The sequence below is a fragment of the Anas acuta genome, chromosome 1, assembly GCF_963932015.1.
Source record: "Anas acuta chromosome 1, bAnaAcu1.1, whole genome shotgun sequence".
Classification (NCBI taxonomy): Eukaryota; Metazoa; Chordata; class Aves; order Anseriformes; family Anatidae; genus Anas; species Anas acuta.
Window position 1 is genome coordinate 41,594,537 of NC_088979.1, and position 20,751 is coordinate 41,615,287.

The 20,751-nt window shown below is 34.7% G+C and overlaps 1 protein-coding gene across 7 annotated transcripts in view; it reads right to left on the reverse strand.

Moving 5' to 3' along the window:
- DACH1 (dachshund family transcription factor 1) overlaps window positions 1-20,751 on the reverse strand; it is a 368,409-nt gene that overhangs the window by 211,800 nt on the left and 135,858 nt on the right. For all 7 annotated transcript variants that reach the window (XM_068675974.1, XM_068675983.1, XM_068675993.1 and 4 more), the window contains exon 2: window positions 4,481-4,596. In XM_068675974.1, the coding sequence (XP_068532075.1) occupies window positions 4,481-4,596 (116 nt within the window). The remainder of the gene's footprint in view (window positions 1-4,480; window positions 4,597-20,751) is intronic.

The following is a 20,751-nucleotide window of genomic DNA, read 5'->3' on the forward strand; positions in this document are numbered from 1 at the left end:
ATATGGAAGGTACTTTGAAATTACTAAACAAAGAAAAAGCTATAAAAGTATAGGAAAAATAGTATTCTTATTATGCCCTATAATAATGATTCCCTAAACTTTATATTCACATTTTACCACTGAGAGAAAGATGCAGTTTCTCAAATAAATATAAGAGTTCTGTAGTTGCCTTTTTATTACTTATCGATTATAGAGCTGGAAGGCCAAGCTGTAGAAGAATCAAGTCAGTTTCAGAAAAACAGTTTCAAAATCTAAAATACTTCCTTATGAATAATGATAAAAATTCTTCAATTTTAAAAACAAGAAAATATAAGAAAAATAAGAAAAAAATGTTTCTAAGTTCATATGGAAATAATGGACATGATATATGTCAAATAGTAACTACAAACAACAACAACAACAACAACAAAAGAGCACAATGTATATCATACAATAAACTGAAGTATTACAGTATTATTTTTCTGCTTAATTACAGTTATCTACTATTTCAACTTTAAAAAATTTCTGAAGGCTACTAAGCACAGAGCCAGGAAAAGATCTGCAACACATAGAGGTATGTAGATCAAAGTTAACTATGATGAGCCATGTGGTTTTGGAAGGGTTTCAAGGCAGTATAAACCTATCTGAACTTATTCTAGACTCTTTCTTCTGACTACATCTCTAACTGCATTTGTAACAAGCTCAGGAGATTTTATTACTCTGGACAATTCAAGAAACGCTTCATTTCCCATTATTAAACATTTCTCATTTTGCCACAACTTCAAAGGTTCTCCATTTATTTTAATAAACATAAAAGTATCTTTTGTCAGTTGGTAGCATTTTGTAAATCAACCCTAATCAAAAACATATATCAGTATAGTATACTGATATAGCTATATCAGTAATTGTGGTAACATTTATGAATCTTGTGTTCAAATGGACAGAATATCACCCAAGAGGTGATCCTTGCTTCTCCAATTTATGCTCTCAAAAAAAAAAAAAAAAATATTCCTTTTTCCTTTTTATTTTTCCTTCTCATTATAGTTCTTAAATCTCGGCTTATTCCCTAAATACTCCTCTAAAGCAAATTCATCTTAAGTGATAATGTAACCTTCTCTGCATTTGTTTTCAGATTAGATTACTAATAGAATACATTTTCAAGGGATTCTTAACTTGGTCTCCTACAAAAATTTATAATTATGAACTTTCATGAGAAATCTCAATGTACGGTTTTAGAAATCTCAATGTATGGTTTTGTACCAATATACTTAAGCAAAGCACACAAAACCAGATTCTTTAGGATCCCAGATTTCTACATTTAAATGTATACTGCTTTATTATGCAGCGCATTAGAATAAAATAAAAAAGTTCCAGTAAAAATCATACATTAAATCAAAGCACAATATATCCTAGATACTAGATACACCTAGTAATTGCAGATCTCTGTAATTTGAAGAGCATTAAATAGTATATAATTGTTTGTGTGATCCCTTACACTCTTTTGTAGGCAAGAAGGAAGGAAACTTAGTAATTATACTAAGATTATTAAATCAGTCAAAAAGCTTAAAAAAGGAAATTTGTTACAAAAAAAAAAAAAAAAAAAAGAGAAAAAAAAATAACAATAACAACTTGGTACTTTGTGCTTTGTTTTGTTTGGGTTTCCTGCTTGAGCTGGGTCTTAACAGGAAATTCAAACTTTAACTTCTCAAACAAGAAGTCATCTTAGGTCTACAAAGATGATTAAGGGAATGGAGGATCTGACATGAATTTGAGAAAGGTAGGATTGTTGAAGAAGGCTTAGGGGGAATGTTATTAATACCTTATGGGGAGGAGTAAAGAAGATGGAACCAACTACACAACAGCTCATTGATTTAAATTCACAAGACCAGATTTTAGGCCTAATTTTATAATTGTCTGTCTATAAAATGATGGAATAATTGTCATGTAGTGCTGCTGGCATGATGTTCTTTACCCTTGTTGAGCCATGCTCCATGAAACACTATACCCCAGAGTTCATTTCTAACTCTGACTCACCACCACCCCAGTGGGAAAAATCTTGCTCACCCCTTCTGTTGTGGCAAGCCATGTAAAGTGAAACCAGTTAAAACTGCAGCTATATCATTTAAACCCTTCCTCTTCTGCAAGTGACCCACAAAGCATTATCATCCTAGATGTATCTGATGAATGATAGTACTATATATACATGTTGTCTTTCATTTTGATTTATTTTTTTTTAATCCTAATTTTAAAAGGATCTACATCTGTTTTTTTGGGCTGACATTCTAAGAAATTGCATCTATGTTTTAGTACTGTATATTTATCATTAACTTGTTATGACCAGCCTATAATGACAAAGGAGGAACTGGATACTTTAAGATGCTTAAGTTTTAAGCAATTGGATACTTTAAGTTGCTTTAAGTTGCTTGGTTTTAAGTTGCTTTCCTATCAGCTTAAATGATTCTGTTGACAATTTTTTTGTTATATTTTTTCCCTGTCTCCTTCTTTTTGGCATCCTTATTTGTCTCCTTGTTCTTCCATATCTCCCTTCTACCTCTCATCTGTATCTTTTTTATTTGATATTTTGCTGTCTTACTTTCCCCAATAATTTCCTTTTGCTTCTGCAGTTTTTTATCTCTTCCCCATAAACATGAATGCTTGTGCCCTGTAAAAAAAAAAAAATATATATATTTCCCCACATACACCCTATCTCCTTTTTTCTTATTCCATTCCACTCTGCAACTACCTGAAAGGAAGGTGTGGGGAGCTGGGAGTTGGCCTCTTCTGCAAGTAACTAGTGATAGAACTAGAGGGAATGGCCTCAAGTTGTGCCAGTGGAGGTTTAGGTTGAAAATTAGTAGACACATCTCCTCAGAAAGACTAGTCTGGCTTTGGAAAGGGTTGCCCAGGGAGGTCATGGCATCAGCATCCCTGTGGGTGTTCAAAGAAATGTACACTTAGGAACATGGTTTAGTGGGTGACATTTGCAGTAGGGTGATGGTTGGACCAAATAATTTTGAAGGTCTCTTCCAACCTTAATGATTCTATGATTCTATGAACTCTCTTTCCTATATTAGATTTTATTGTGTATTTCTTAATCTACATACTTTTTTAACCCCTCCCCCCCCCCCTTTTTTTTTTGGCTCAAGTCACAAATGCCCAGGCTACCACTGAGTTCTACTTGCCTGACTGCCTGACATCCTCTCATGCTCAACTATCTTTTCAGTCCTACCCCTCCTTCACTCTGCATACTTCATACCTCTCTCTTACCAGCCTTAGTTGTCTGACTTCTCATTCTATTACTCCTCTTGATCTTTAGCCTTTCAAAAAACTGTAAACTCCTAATGCAACTGTTTTGGGTATGTGTCTATATTACTATGTAAAGCACTTCTCTTGTCCTAAGGCCAGAAGGCATGGGTCCACTTTTGTATTGAGAGAGAAACTCTCTTCCTTTCATCCATGCTCCAGACAAGAAACTTGTATCCAAATTGACAGTAATTTCTGGCATGTAATATTTCCTGAGCTGTGCATTGTTTAATCAACTATGACCAAGACCATGCCAAGCATTATGCTCATACTTAAATAAACACCTGATCATGGGCACATACTCAGACATCTACCCATCTATCCAATCTCCAAGCCTAAGCGATCATTCTCTCTAATCTATCTAGGTTGCTATCTTTTTTCTACTTTAAGAGAACATCATTGCCTGAGCCTGAGCTATGAAAACAAGTGGGGAACAACTGGGAAGAAGTAGAAACTCAGGTGAGCCTAACTGAAGCAAGTGGGATATTTTAACTCATCTGTAACATGAAGACAGAATGAAGCGCTGAGGTCAACAGCTTGACTGTTAGGTGCCTCTGTCTTAAGATGACTGTATTCACCTCCTACATGCAGCACAGCCTTTCCTAATTTAACTGTGTCTAGGAGCAAGTCACTGATAGAAGATAATATAGTAACTTTTCAAAAGAAAATAGTAATTTGAGAAAGAGATTGTTGCTGAACTTTACATTAGTATAAAGCCTCAGGAGTTGCATGAAAAATAGAATTTCAGAATGAAAAATTAAGGAAGATGTGTGTGCAATATGGAGTTATTTTAACTATCGCAGTTCTTCAGGCAACTATATTCATGATGGAATTATCTAATTTAGCAAAGTGGGAAAAAAAAAGAAAAAAGATATCCGATGTATTAAAAATGAATAGGAAGATCATTGTCTAATGATAGGTAAGGAAAATAATGCTTTAAAAGGTTTTTTTGTTTATAAAGAGAAAGTAAAGGGGAAAAAATATAAAGGATTATCATTTGCTGTCATTTGTATTTTAAAGTACTGAGCTGCCAAAATTTCCATTATGTATGATACATTTATATAACAATAACATTACATATCAGAACTCATTTGTGATATTTGGGTTCTGGTTTCCTAGACTGTTAATTTATCAGCAAGTGTACATAAGCCAAGTACTCAAAAGGCTGCTTGTGTCAAGGTGTTCCTAGCAATCCTACCTGTTGGCGGGATGATTCCAGGAGACATTAGGCCTGGGACAGAATGTGGCATGATATGTGAATTCTCTGGGGAGGTGACACTTTGAGTCCTCTTAGGAGGCCTTCCCGGTCTAGAACTGAAACAAACAAACAAAAAATTTTTACAATTAAGCTGTTGTCTTACATATCATTTCAAAGTTGTTTCAAGAGGTAACATGGACTGTAAATAAATTTGTTTCAAGGACGGTTGCTTTTGCAGTTAGATGTAATAGACTTCCATCACTAATTAGATTACATGCTGAATTCATTTTCCTCATTGAAGATCAGCCGCTCTTGATGCATAATTCATAGCCTGCACCTCGTTACCTGCTTCTTCATATTAATATCTATACACAGTTTGAATTGCCTCGTTTGCATATGCTAAAGTTCTGCATGCAGCCTTCAGCACGAAAATTATGCACTAACTTGTAATAATTATTACAGTCAGCCTGCTATTGATTTATGAGACTTTTAAAAACCAAATATGTGTAGTACTTGTAATGAATGATATTTTAAGGTTCTTCAGGAAATTAAAAGGCAATGGCTGCCTAAGGAAATGTTCTGCTTGTTTGATTTAATACTACAGTTAGCTGGGAGGTGGAATGAAAGAGTGATTCAGACCTATAGCACATTTTTCGATGATATGTTTTATTACTTCGCACTGCCAGCCTGATATCTAGATGATAAATGACAATACATATCTAACGTGTGAAAAGGTCTTGCAATTTCTTTATTTTTTGTCATTTAAAAGATAAGTCAAGTTATCATTTAACCCTTATTCTATTTAAAGTGAAAATCTCACTAAGTCACCTTACTTTAAATATGCTACTTTATGTCAGAAAGGACTCAGAATTATTTGCAAGATGTTGTTAAACAACTGCCAACATAGCAGCTTACATCTGTCCAGTATGGAAAAATAAAAGGCTTCGGGTTTAAACACTCCCCATCGGTTAAATTCTTTCCCACACAACTTTCCATCTCCTGGACTCTGTAAGTAGCATACAAATCAGATACAGATTACAATGAAAATATTTATTACCCACTTAGATGCAAGTATGTATCTACTACATATAATGCATATCCAAAGGCTTGTATTCCTACATAAGAAGGTACTATTGCAGTATCCTATAAATGCTTATTTGGGGGGTTGGGGACCTTTTGGAATGATTTCATAGGAAAAGGTGATATGCAGTTGTAACACTGCAGTATTAACCTATGCTTTTCCAAATATGTGCAGTTCTTAATTAATTTCAAAAAAAATATATTAATAAATAAATAAATAAATAAATGAAACTATGGAAGGTTTTGCTCCTTAAGTCCCTATATAGTAACAAAACTGTTATTAAGCATAATAGTATTTTTAGATATGTTGGAACTGCAGAAGGAGGCAGGTTATATTTTGTGTGCATATTTCCCGATGTTTGGAAATACCTTTATTTTTGCTGCTTCTACAACCTAACTTTAATAAACCAAAAACAATCAAAGTATAGGGCATTTTCTTAGAGTTTAATGACTCAAAGCATTAAGTCATTAACCTTAACTGATCATTAATTCCCAACTTAATGTCCTGAGCTGAGGTCATTATCAAAATTATAAGCTTGATAATTTCTTTGATTAGTTTGGGGATTGTTCATTTTCTTTAATAAAAACAAAATCATCACATATATGTTCACAGCTACAAGGAAAACATTTGTAGACAAAATAATATTGTCTTATTCCACCTCACAGAATCAAATTTAGTGTCTTCCATTTTCCTTTGAAATTTCTGTTGTAATTTACAATAAAAATAAACATACCATGAATACACATAAAACTGATAAAAATTATAGACAAAAATGATCTGATTTAAATGGTGTGTTTCTAACATATTCATACACCAAAAAATGCCACTAAGCAAGACATCTTTGATATCTTCATTTAAATACCTATGGTGATACACTGTTCTCAAATCACTGCTTGATGTGAGTATGGAACTCTCTGACAAGGGAAGGAGGGGTCTTTACCACTGACTGAAAGAGGGGAAACACAACACTCATTTTTAAAAAGGATAAAAGGAAGACCTGGAGAACTACATGCCAGTTAGTCTCACTTCTGAGACCAGCAAGATCATGGAGCAGATCCTCCTGGAAACTATGCTAAGGCACATGGAAAATAAGGAGGTGATTGGTGACAGCCAACATGGCTTCACTAAGGGCAGGTCATGCCTGACAAATCCAGTGACCTTCTATGATGGGCATTAATAGGGGAAGAGCAACCAGCATCTTCTACCTGAGATTGCGCAAAGCATTTGACATTGCCTCCATGATATCCTCGTCTCTAAATTGGAGAGACATGGATTTGATGGATGGACCACTCAGTTGGAACGGAATTGGCTGGAAGAGTCACAGAATCATAGAATGGCTTGGGTTGGAAGGGATCTTAAAAATCACCTAATTCCAAGCCCCCTGCCATGTACAGGGACACCTTCCACTAGACCAGGTTGCCCAAAGCCCCATCCAACCTGTCCTTCAGCATCTCCAGGGACGGAGCATCCACATTTTCTCCATACTCAAAGAGTTGTGACAACAGCTCAATGACCAGTTGGAGTAATGAGTGGTGTTCCTTAGGGGTCAGTATTGGAACTGGTGCTGTTAACATCTTTGTCAGTGACATGGACAATGGGATTGAGCACATCCTTAGCAAATTTGTTGATGACACCAAGCTGTGTGGCGAGGTCAACACGCTGGAGGGAAGGGATGCCATCCAGAGGGACCTGGACAGGCTTGAGAGTTAGGCTTGTGTGAGCCTTATGAAGTTCAACAAGTCCAAATGCAAGGTCCTGATTCTGGTCCAGGGCAACACTACACACAAATACAGACAGGGCAGAGAATGGCTTGACACCAGCACTGAGGAGAAGGACACGATCAAAGGACATGAATATCCCCCTCTACTCTGCTCCTGTGAGACCTCCCCTAGGGTATTTCAATCAGCTCTGAAGCCTCCAGCACAAGAAGGACATGGATATATTAGAATCAGTCCAGGGGAGGGCCACAAAGATGACCAAAGGGCTGGAGCACCTGTCCTGTGAAGACATTCACAAGAAAATGTTGGGGTTGTTCATCCTGGAGAAGACAAGACTCTGGGGAGACCTTATAGTCACCTTCCAGTACCTAAATGGAAGCCTACAGGAAAGCTGGAGAGGGACTAACGACAGGACAAGGAGTAATGGTTTAAAATTAAAAAAGAGAATATTTATGTAAATAGGAGGAAATTCTTGACTCAGAGGGTGGTGAGGTGCTGGAACAGGTTGCCAGAGAAGCTGTCGATTATCCATTCCTGGAGGTACTGAAGGACAGGTTGGATGGGGCTTTGAGCAACCTGGTCTAGTGGAAGGTGTCCACTAGACTTCTAGTGGAAGGCAGGGGGCTTAGAAGATCTTTAAGATCCCTTCCAACCCAAGCCATTCTATGATTCTATGACTCAAAAAAAAAAAAAAAAAAAGCAGAGTGCTATGCACAATGTACCAATGACTTCCAAGTCTCTTTAAAAATGGCAATTTCACTCCTGCTAAGATTTTCTTTGATTAATTACTGCTTACTGTCAAACAGTCATAGTAAAGGCAGAATTATTTTGCAATTGCTGTAATTTTTGCAAATGTACACAAGAAGAGTAAAGCCACCCCTCTCTAAAGATGAAGAGAAAACACCCATGGACTGATTGAGCAGCCAAATGTCAGAAGCAAATTATAGGCAAGTCATACTGAAATACCAAAGGCAAAACTTTTCCTTGGGTCACCTTCTACATCAAGTTGGCTGTGACACTCTACACAAAAGGGCCATTGCACTCAAAGGCATAAATGTGCCCAGGAACACAACTTTATCGCAAACTTAACTGAATAACTGATGTATTTGTATGAAGTTCTAAACTTCCAATTACACTCTAATTAAATTTTTTAAAATGTAATTTGTGAGAAGTAAATTTGTTTTATCCTCATACAATTATTATGTGACAAAGCAGCAACTCCAGTTTACTATAAAAAGACTTTCACCTGTTTACAAAGACCTTTTTTTTTTTTTTTTCATTATGACAAGGTGGAAAAAACAATGTAAGAATTTTTTCTTAAAGTCTGGAAGATCTGATTTAGAGTCACAGCAGATGATGTAGTATACAATTAAAATGAGTAAAGCTCTGATTGTTTAAACATAACACACCCTGATTATCCACACTAACTGATTAAATAACAATATTTGTCTTAATATGTTATTCGTTATATACATTTTCACTAACCAACTTCATAAACTGAAATATTAGCATTTTACAAGATCTGTTTTCAAACTATAAGAAGTAAGAATTGCAAGAGTTTTATTTGAATTATTACCAAAATTGTGAAAAAATACATAAAAATTACCTTAAAATTAACTGATTATAGTTTGAAAACTTGCATGTTGTTTTGTAGTTCATTATCATTTTTATACTTATATGATAAACTCTTAAACAAAAACCTACAAGTATACCAAATGAGTTTAAGTATCATAAACACAATGATAAAAATAACTGAATGAGATATTTTTTTGACATTGTTTCTAAATTTGTGTAGAAAAAACTACTTATTTTTACATTAGAACAAATTAAATTTCATTCCAAGATAAGAAACCTGCTTCAAAGTATTCACATTCCAACTTCTTATCAAAATCAGATGGTTTGTCTTCAGCATGAAAAGAAAATATAATTTAGATACGTATGCACTTATTTTTTATGCAAAATGCCAGAGCAATGTAAGCCATTCTTCCAACTGCCTATTGATAATTCTTTTGCCCTCTCAAATTTAGTTTTAACATCTATGCTTTTATATAAACATAAAAGATGTTGTAAGTTTTTGGGTTTTTATCTGAATAATATCATCAGAACTATAACATTGGTTATTCTAAAGACATGCTTGACTTAAGGTAATGGTTATTATCCCAATGGATAAACTATTCAAAGTCAACTTATTTTAATTTTTTGAAGATGACTATAGTTTGGATTTTTTGGAGGTAAGGTAAACAGTCTGAACTGCCAAAACACAAGAAGTCAACATGTGAATACCCAGGGTCGCACTACAGAGAAGACTAGGAATCTTTTGGGACTCTGCAAGAATACAGCAGGAGAAAGAGATGAGTATCTGGAGTATAGGTGGTCTTCCTTTTTACTGTTTCATTCTTTAAGGATTAAATTAGAGAGGGTAGAAACTATACAATTCCAACAAAGCCCCAAGGAAGGCACAATGATTAACTGTTTCAAAGAGCTGAGAAGTCCAAGGGAAAGACCTTACCAGTTCCTTGATTTTCATTAAAAAAGGAAATGTAATATAAACATTGCCACTCTTTTTGCTTTTATAAATATAAATACGTATGTAAGACTTTTTCCTCTCTAAAACTCAAGTTTTCATGCATGAGATTCCTTGCTACAGGACTGAATGCCACTACCTTAGTACTCAGTTTTGAAGTGAAAAACCTAAACACATTTAACTCTCTCAAAATTTGTGTGCCTTATACAGGCTCATGTAAGTTTTGTATCAACATTTTCACTCTTCTTCAGGGCTTAAAAGATACTACCACAGACAACTGTGCTTTATGTTTGTAGATGATCACCACAATTTACATTTGCAATATATGATTATGTGACAGGGGACCTAAAGGTGAAGACTGATGAATCTTGAAATCTCAAAAAGGGAAAGAATAGTTTTCTTAATTAGCATCAGCTTATTAGATATTCAGAACTCTTTCCAGAAACCCTGAAATTAAATCCATCCATTTTTGTGAGATTTGTAATTCCTCCCTTTAATTCTCAAAAGTATTTCAAACAATGCTATGGCTCTAGTATTTTCTTCTTTGAAGGAAAGGCATATATGTCTTCTGCACAATAACTGGCATGACAGGTATAAAACATGAGAAGCAACTGAGAGAACATTTTCCTAAAATACAGCAAGTTCTCCAGAGGGAGAATAGTTCTTTTTTGGTCTTCTGCTCGATATATACCAGTCCTATATCTTTCCTGTGTTACTGAATCTAGACAACTGAGAGTTAAATTAAAGAATAAAAATAGAAGGATCAGTGGTTAATGTCAGATAAAATGTTGTGTTTTGATCATAAAGTTTTATATACCTTCAGTTGTATTATCAAACTGTGAGTTTGCTCCTAGAAATTATTTTGATACTGTGAAACAATTAAAAACAGATGTAATCAGATAAAGATCTGATCCAGCACAATCATGTGGAAAGAGGTGAAGGGAAAATAGAAATGGGTCTAACTGCAGTCTAAAAGTAAGCAGACTTTTAATTCTGCACTTTTTGCTATCTGCCAGAAGATAGCCATGGCTTCAAAACTTAAGGCTCTTACTTTTTAAAGCCTCCCATAGACCTCCCACTGACTTCTATTAGAACTCTAACCAGAAAGGAAGGTACTGGCTCAAAAATAGCTTAAATTCTTCATGAGTAGTATATATGTCTCAGAGCATGTTACTAGCATTTTATAGATGGCATTGTATGGCCAAACATACAGCATAAAAGAGTGTGCAACAGACCTAAGACAGTACTATGATTAGATCTTTATATTTTCGGTGTCCTGACTTTGAGGAATAATTGTGTAAAATTATCTCCAGATGAACAAAATTTCATTCTTTAAAATTATTTTTGTTGAATGCATGAAGTTTCCCTAAAAAGAACAGCAACCCTAAGCAGCTCGAAGTAGGCAAACTGCTACTTTCTAGCCAAAATTGATGAAGTTCAGAGACAGTTTTCTACAGTTAGGGGCACAGCTTTATTTTCAACCTTGTCTGTGCACAAAAAATATTGTCCTCAATTGAAACCAAGCAAACATGATGCAGTGAAGCTCCCACTGGCCAGGCAGTTTTATAATCAGTAATGTTGGAGTGGGGGCAGAGGGAAAGCTACACTCAGGAGGTGCTAGGCAGCAACTATGTAACAAGCATTTGGTTTATTTATTTAATGTATTTTTTATGTTCTTAGAACTGCTTAGAACAGCTTTGAATATCAATATCAATTTTAGCTACATCAGCATTTATGCATCTCATTTAGGAACATATTGAAAATCTAGGCTTCATTTCTCAGTTGCTCTACCTCCCTTCAGTGCTTCAAAGCCAGCAGACTGACACAGAATTTTTAACCTCAAAGGAGTTGGTTCGAAGAAATTTAGGTGAACATCCACTGGAAGTGGTTATTATGTGCTTGCAATATAACAACCACTGCAATAGGACTGAGGATGTCATACCCTGAGGCTACTGGCTGACTCAATGCAAAGACAGGGATAACCTTTGACAACCTGTAACCAAAGACAGCAGACACTTCCTCCATGGTATACAAGGTACTTCTGTTTTTGTGATAGCTTCCATGCTGCTCTCAGGGTCATACATGTGGCCTTCACAGTAGTAAGACATGAGCCAAGGGTGTGTCAGTTATGAAAAATAAGGTCCAAAAAGAACAACTAAACCTTTTGTGCAATTTAATTCCTTTGGATGGAATACATTTTCTTGCCAAGGTAACCTTCATAAATATTTCTAATGCACTGAAATATCATTTTAAAGGCAAAAAAAAAAAAAAAAATGACACTATACAATGATCCAAACCTTATACTTTACTATTTTAAATGTTTTTGCCGTGTAATCCCACCCGAGAACAAAGCAAAAGAATGCAAGTTTGTGATTGGCCATACATCTATTGAGCCTGTTACTAAAACAAACATTAGAAATCACACTATGTCCTTTTTATGTGTAGCAGTCATATAAAACAATAAAACTCTCAGTGCAATTACTTTAAATTTATTTTTCTTCTCACAGTTAAACAGAAAATGTTCTCACACAATAATTAGTGTTGAACTCATGATATATTAGAAAGATTTATTGAGACAGCAAACAATGCTGATAAAAACAAATACAGAGATCTGTTTATACTGACAAAGGAGCATACGAATGATCTTCAGAAGAATTAGATTGTGCTACAAGACTGAGTACTGCAGAAAGCATCCCAACAGAATGTTACTACATTTCAACAACAGAATACCCTACTGCTATTTTTAAACCAAAATTACCAAAAATGGGTATTTGATCAGAAATAAGGTGCCAGTTAATGAGACAAATTACACAAAATATATTGAACTCTGCATACCATTCCAAAGCCATGTATTGCAGTAATACATGAGCATTGGTTAGTACTAGAGAGGTACGCTTAATGGTAGTTAGAGAAGAACTTGTTGAATTATTTCTTTTCCTAGCAGACAAGTCATGCACATATCATGCCACTTTCATCTTCCTCAACACTGCAGCTAAAATTACTCTGCATTTTGGCAACACTGGGAATATTCTTGATACAAGAGTCCAAGACGCAAAGTACAAGAATGCAAGAATATATATTCCAGCACCACCTGTCAGCTCTCACTTGATGCTAGAAGTCACGCTACAAACACAATGAAAGAATCTAAGAAAAAGAACTTGTTTGACTGACCATGATCCTTGCATATATGAATGACCCAAAGGGAAAGAAAGGAAATAAAACCGCTTAGGAATCTGAGTGTTAAAGTATAAGATTTGAATACAGCTATAATTGTACATAAGTTTAAAATATTACTGTAGTATCACTGTTTTCTTAATGAAATTGAGATCTGTAAGTCATCTATTGAAAAGAGAAAAACAGATAAAAAATTAGACTAATTCTGTTGGGTGGCAGAATTATGATGTCAGAAGTAAATTAATACAAAAAAATCACTGTTTTATCTAATTAGTTGAAATACTAGATCTGCCTGAAAGTTCTTAAAACGTTTCAGTATGTTAGCTCTTCTGATTATGTAGTAACTGTGAAATGTAAACTCATGATGAGGACAGCTATACAATCTAGAGTATGAAATAAGCCTGAATGAACAATGAACTACAATTATGAAATGAAAATCATTCACAAATTCAAAATATATTGATATATTTTTACTTAATATGAACATTGCATCAGAAAAATTAGTCAGATTACCCAAAAACAGCATGGAAATCACAGCACTACAGATCCTAACTTAGGGATATTGGCAGTAGCAACAAGAAAAAAAAATGCAAAATTGGACTTATTTCCTCTATTCATACTGCTAACTTTTCAGAAAGATTCATGCAACTACAAAGAAAAAGAAAGAAGTGTAGAAACAGCAGCATTCTAGAGTACATGCTCTTTCTGTCAAGTTATAACAGATGATTTTCTCATTTCACTTGACCTTACAGCATAAACCACAGCCATAATTTAAATATGCAAGCTAAATGATTTTTTCTAACAGTGTTATTCACCCACATGAAACACCAAACCATAACAGATGCGAAGCTAATTTTTCCTCAACCATTTTCATCTGCCATTAGCATTTTAATTCTAAAAACATCCCCTCAAAACAACTACTATGTGTATACTACAAGAATGTCAAGCATGGCGCTAATAGGCCAGAAAGTTTGATCCATATTGGTGTTATCTAAAAGATAAGCTTTTGTGTTATTTTTCTTAAAAATAAAATTATAAAAAAAAAGGGGGGGGGAAGTTCTACTTCAAGTTGCTGAGATGATTCCTTATATGAAGCAAGTGTAACTGATGTGGTTACGTCTGTTAGAGTCTGCAGATGGCCTGAAACAATGATTTAAATGTATGAACTTTAGTTGGAATGAACAGCCCTGCTTCAAGGCTTGTTTTCTAACCGTCTGCATTCATCTCTGCATATAACTTGCACATGTAATTACAAATTTGTGAACATAAATCAGATAATTGCATGTACAAATAACCAATTAGAATCAAAGCAGAACTGGGCCATACAACAGCACGCTTCTCTTTTGAACACATATATAGCCATACATAAAGTGAGTGAATATTTTCATTTAAGAAATTTCTGTTGTTTAGAATATCTGATTTGTTTTCCAGCAGGAAATAGCAGGCGGCACCTGCCATTTTGAGTCCCCAGACATGAGTACAGACTGGGAGAACTCCTAATTGAAACTGGGTGAAGAACTAATTTGAGAGCAGCCCTGCAGAGAAGAACTTGGGGGTTCTGGTAGAAGAAAGGCTTGACATGAGCTAGCAGTGTGGGCTTGCAGCCCAGAACGCCGACTGCTTCCTGGGCTGCATCAAAAGAGCACTGGCCAGCAGGTTGAGGGACATGATTGTCCCCCTCTGCTCTGTCCTTGTGAGACCCCACTTGGAGTACTGCATCCAGGTCTGGGGCCCCCAGCACAAGAAAGATGTGGGCCTGTTACAGAGGGTCCGGAGGAGAGCCATGAAGATGATCAAGGGGGTGGAGCACTTCATAGGAATGAAGAAAGGCTGAGAGCACTGGGCATGTTCAGCCTGGAGAAGGCTCAGGGTGACCTTACTGCAGCTTTTCAATAGAGGGGGCTTATAATAAAGACAAAGAACAACTTTTTGCTTTGGCTGACAATGGCAGGACAAGACAGAATGGCTTCAAACTAAATGAGGGGAGATTTAGATTAGGTATTCTGAAGAAATTCTTTACTATGAGAGTGGTGAGGCCCTGGAACAGGTTACCCAGAGAAGGTATGGATGCCCCATCCCTGGAGGTGTTCAAAGCCAGGTTGGACAAGGCCCTGAATAACCCAGTGGGTGGTGTCCCTGCCCCTGTCAGGAGGGTTGGAACTAGGTGAGCTTTAAGGTCCCTTACACCCAAGCCATTCTATGATTCTATGGTAAGACCACCTATCTATGATTCTATGATAAGACCATGGCTCGAGGCGTCACAGAGCTGGTGCTCATTATGTATTAAAAATAGATAAACATTTCAATATTGATATAAGCTCAAATAAGAAAGAATAAAATGTAATTATTTTGTGAAAATATTTTGGTTCTAGTGTCAATCTGTTAACTAATATGCTATTCTAATGGAGTTCTATCATATAAGTGTATCCAGTGTAATATCTGAATGCATTCATCACTTAGTTGGCCACAATTCTTCACATGAAATGCCGAAACTAGTGAGCTGTCACCTTTTTAATGAAGCTGCCTATATCTTAAGCCCTTTGCCCTCAAAATAAATAAATAAATAAATAAAATAACATAACTATACTTGCAAAAATTTTATCCTGGCTTCTGCCAGAGACTGTGGTTAATGTTCACTGACCTTTATTCACTTTATTTTTAATTCTGAAAATCCACACTCGTTAACTGTACACTTCCAAGGAACTGCTGGAATCACCTAAACAAAAGCTTAGAAGTGGCTTTCATTGTAAATTTGAGAGTCACAGTAGTGATATGAAGTACTGAAAAGACTCTCCATTAGTCTGTACAGCTGTAAGTGCACAGCTGATATATATGAAAGATAGATGGTAACACATAACACCCTCTACAAATAATAATAAATAAATAAATAAATAAAAGTTTAAATAAGACATTTTGTACTTATGAATAAACACAAATTTACTATATGAGTACTAAGCATTAAAATGACAGGCTTCTTTGAACAGACGAAGGGTCAGAATGAGATATTTATGTTGGGTAGCACTGTACAACTGGTGAAATGATCATACTCTTTGAGTACTCGTCTGTCTGATGTCAGTAAGTCCTAAGCTTACAAAACCTAACACAACCTATTGACTTAAACTTCATGTCAACCAAGAGATGTATGAGGGCTGGTTATCCTTACTGGTACCTTCTAAGTAGCAAACCCTCATGGGTTCCCTAGTTTAATTCCATATATAATATATATATTAATAAACCATATGAAGGGTACCACAATTTTCCCTAGTGAGCAGCAGTACTATAGCAATTTGGTAAATACACAATACCAATCCAAGACTTTCAAATTCTAAAAAAGTAAATGTAAAGTCCGCTACTTCTAGGGAAACACTAAGAAATGAATCAGTCATTTCTATTAAGCATTACAAGTACCACGTTTTTGATAACGGAGGTGACAAATGTATCCACTACTGGTAAGGTTGATGATTGTTGTTATTATTATTTCTTTGTAGTTCTGATAACTCCATCTTTGTGAACTTTCATGCTTTACAGCCCTAAAGGTGATGATAATAATAAAGAAAGAACAAGTTTCTTGACCAAATAACATGTTTTCTGTGTTGTAGATAAGTAGTTCTGGCAGAACTGAACAGTTTTTTTGTGGTAATGGATCAAGTTCTCAGAAAAAAAAAAAGAAAGATTGGAAGACAGAATAGGAATCAAATTAGACATTATCCGGTTCAGAAACACTCCTGGTTATTTGCCTGGTTGAAGGCCAGAGTGATGTCTCTAGGACTTTAGACCTTTCTGATGAAAAAGCACACCCAAATTTGAACTGGGCAGTGTCTTTATGCAGTTTTTCAAAATGTTTAAAATATTTGAGGAAAAGGGTACTGTAATAAATCACAGAATCACAGAATCACAGAATTTCTAGGTTGGAAGAGACCTCAAGATCATCGAGTCCAACCTCTGACCTAACACTAACAGTCCCCACATAAAACAGCAAATTAGAAGAAGTGTGTCATAATCAATTAAGCTTTCATTAAATTTTCTTGACTTGGTATCAGATATATTCTAATAGAACTGAATAAAGTGGAAAATGCAATGTTTCTAATGCTGCTTTTTTATTACACTGTGGTTTAAAACAGATTAAAATTTTATAATTTTTAAGCAGCATTTTCCAAGTATATGCAAAAGGACTGGTACAGTAAAGTACCTGTCTGTTCCAATTTACCCATTTATTCAATGATTAAAAAAAAGAAAAAAAAAAAAAAAAAGAGAGAGAGAGAGATTGAAGACATGCCTTAGACTCCTGGGCCTGATTTAATCCTCACAAAAGCTTTCTCTCTCACATAGTCTGCTCTTTAGGCAGACTCTCCACAGGAAGGAGGGACTCTTCACAGCGAATGCTGTGCTATCACACATGGGAGTCTCTAGGCTGATATTCTCAAGGCTATAAGTGTTGTGGGCCTGTGGCCTCACCTTAAAGCAGAGAAGAAGACAATCCAAGACTTTGTCATTGTAACCACCTAAGTGAGGTAGAGAAAAGCATAGTATGTAGATGGGTCAGCTCTACCTTCAGAGACTCTCTTGCCAAATAATAAATGGCAAAAGACAGATCTCCAGTCTCAGCACCAAGACATAGCTGAGATCTATAAGGTTGGTCACTATATAGTCTACATTCCAAAAAAAAAAAAAAAAAAAAAAAAACATATATATATGTTTGTGTATTTGTCTATTATGAACATGCAAATACTACAGTCCCTGCAGGTGATTAGTGGGGCACAGCAACTTCAACACAGTCATTTAAGAAATAATAAAATGAGCACCATAGATGACTAGGAAAAAAAAAAAAAAAAAGTCATTTGCTAATGCATTTCCAACCTAGACTCATGGAATCCTAAGTGTAGTTAAGGGTAAACAGGTTAATACAGTTTACTTAGTATTCATTTGCACCCTCTATAGTGTCATAATTCTCACATTTGTCAAACCAAGTAATTTTCATTATTCTTATTTATTTTTATTTTTTACATTACTGTTAAGACTCAAATGTCAACTCTGTTGATAGCAATGGTGTAATGAGATGACTTCTTCAAATGACCACCAACCTCTCTTGTAAACCTCTTCGGGTAGACAGACCCTAAGAGCATAAGTCCTGCACCAACATCTTGGAAGGTTAAATGACATATACTAAGTCAACAACATTATCTGTTTGTTCCCCAAAGATCTTAAATTAAAATACACATTCAACCTGTACCAATTCAGCATATGTGAAATTTCCTTTTCTTAATGAGATCACATTTCAAGATGCAGGCAACTCTGGAAGAATATACACTCACCCCTGTAAGCTAGTTTTCATAACTAATGCTGTCTTGAATGCCATTATTTCTTTGACTTGTATAATAATCAAATCTACAAATAGTTTCACTTAACTAAAAAGTGGCAAAAAAAAATAAAAAATAAAAAAAAGTACATGAAGTACATAAAGGTCCTTACAAATAAAAACATATTTTTGTCATGTCATGTGCATGTCATAGCCTTCAGAGTTCAGTCAAAAGTTTGCACAACATTTTACTTTACAAACATTTTCATATTGATAGCAAATTTAATTCTATATTCAAGCCATACAAGTGTTACCTCTCTGAATAAAGTACTCCGCTGCAGAATTAGTTTTCTTAAAGTGTTCACATGTAAAACATGCTAATGCTGTAAAGAATCATTTATCTTTTCTCTCTTTGTTCTTATGTATATAATCAATGTGTTGATCTTAAGGTTTAAACGCTTTCATAATGGTACCTTACAAGTGGTTTACAACGTTGCCATAAATGTTAAACACATATGCTGACAGTGAAGATCACACTTTTTCATGAAAATATGTCTTTATTTTATAAACACAATAAAAATAAAATGCTTCTATGGACAGGTTATATTTTAAAGAAAAATCAAACATACTTATTTCAACAGGCTCACCGTGAGTTAATTAAACTGAATATTATGTAAACAAAAGTCAGTATTATAACAGTCAGTATGAAGTTTTAATTTTCTATTGACCTAGTAACAAATTTAAATGCTAACAGTTTGGGTGATCAAATTAAATGAATACAAACATTTTGTTTAATGACATCAGCAGTAAATGCAGAACATCTGTGTTTTACTTTAAAACCGATCAGAAAATATTCTTTTGTTTACATTACAGATAATCAGGAGGTTTGTGTTTCTGTGTTCAATTTAAGAGGAAAAAAGATCATACTACCTTCAGGGCCCAAGGAAGCAATATGTTACAAATGCAGGATTTCTCCTGTTTTTTTTTTTTGCTTTTTTTATTTTTCCTTTTCTTTTCTTTTTTTTTTTTCCTTTTTTTTTTTTTTTCTGTTTTGTAACCATGGTAAAACAATAGAAGTGAACTTTCCCTGAACCTTTCTCCTTTAATGGCTGGGGTCCATGTTGACCCAGCAATGTAAGCTGGAACCTGATACTATCAAACTGACTGCTGCTAAAGCAATCAGATTCAGCAGAAACTATACACAGTGCATTATAGTACTAATTTCAGCATCCCACAAAGCCAGTGCAAAGGCAAACTATTAAAGTATTATATTCTATTGTTTAAATGTGAGATTAATTCAATAGCTTAAATGCACCCAAAAACATTGAACTAAATGGCAGACTGTACAATCATGTTGTTATTCTTTTATAATTATAATACTGTACTAAAGTAAATTTGCAGATAAGGCCCTACCTTCCTCTGTCCCTTAAAAAAAAAAAAAAAAAAAAAAAAAAAAAAAAAGGATGAATTATTAGTAAACAGAAAACAGATTCCACATTTTTAAAAGGCAGAATAACAGGAGAAACTTTTTTTTTTTTTCCTATAGAGGACTACAGGTAACTAGTGTATGAGGACATAATTGATTAATTTCACTAATTAAGATATTTGTTATTCCTGCAATTCTAGCATGATAAATAATGTATTCAATGTGGCGCCATTTCCCATCAGTTCTGTGATGATGTTTCAAATCTGTTGTTTTTTGGAGGCTGAATAGCTCATTTCTATACTTAACCATCCAGGCAAAGAGCAAGTAAAATACATTTTAAAGTTATGAAGAAGATAATCTTTAAATATCATGTTTTATTACAACAGATTCTAGTAATTTCACAAAATATTTGATTAATGGGGTTAAAAAAAAAAAAAAAAAAAACAAGGAAGAACATTAATCTAAGTGAGCCCAAATTTTCCAGAATTAAGGTAAGTATTCAGTCAAAATTGGTCATTCATGATTTTTCTCTGGAGAGACATCCTCCAAGATCTTCTCATTTCTTTCTCTTTTAAGTTATCTATTTTAAGATGACAGAAATCACTTTCTCGAAGTGTCTGTAGCTATAATATATATACAGAAACCCTAGTCCCATGTTAAGCAGCTACAGGGGGTTTAGTTTGTTTGTTTTTGGTTTTTGTTTGTTTGTGTTTTGTTTTGTTTTTCCTTTAACACACTATTGTAGAAAGAGAAGCAGTTCCTAATAGTCTAAAATACAAACTATTTATCCAGAATGTGAAATGTGCAGAAAGACTTCTTTGATCCCAGCAGAGGTGTACAACTCTGAAAAAGAATGCTAGTCATCATCCTGTAGGCAGGTCAGGATAATTGTCTCTTAACTGTTTTATTTAGACTGTGAAAGGGGACTCAGACTAAACTGCAAAGAAAGGAAAAGAATAAATGTTATGCTAATAAATTAGTAAGGCTATTCAACTGGGAATGAATATACTGACTGTGATCTACAGAATTTTTCTTAGTTTATGTGAAAACTG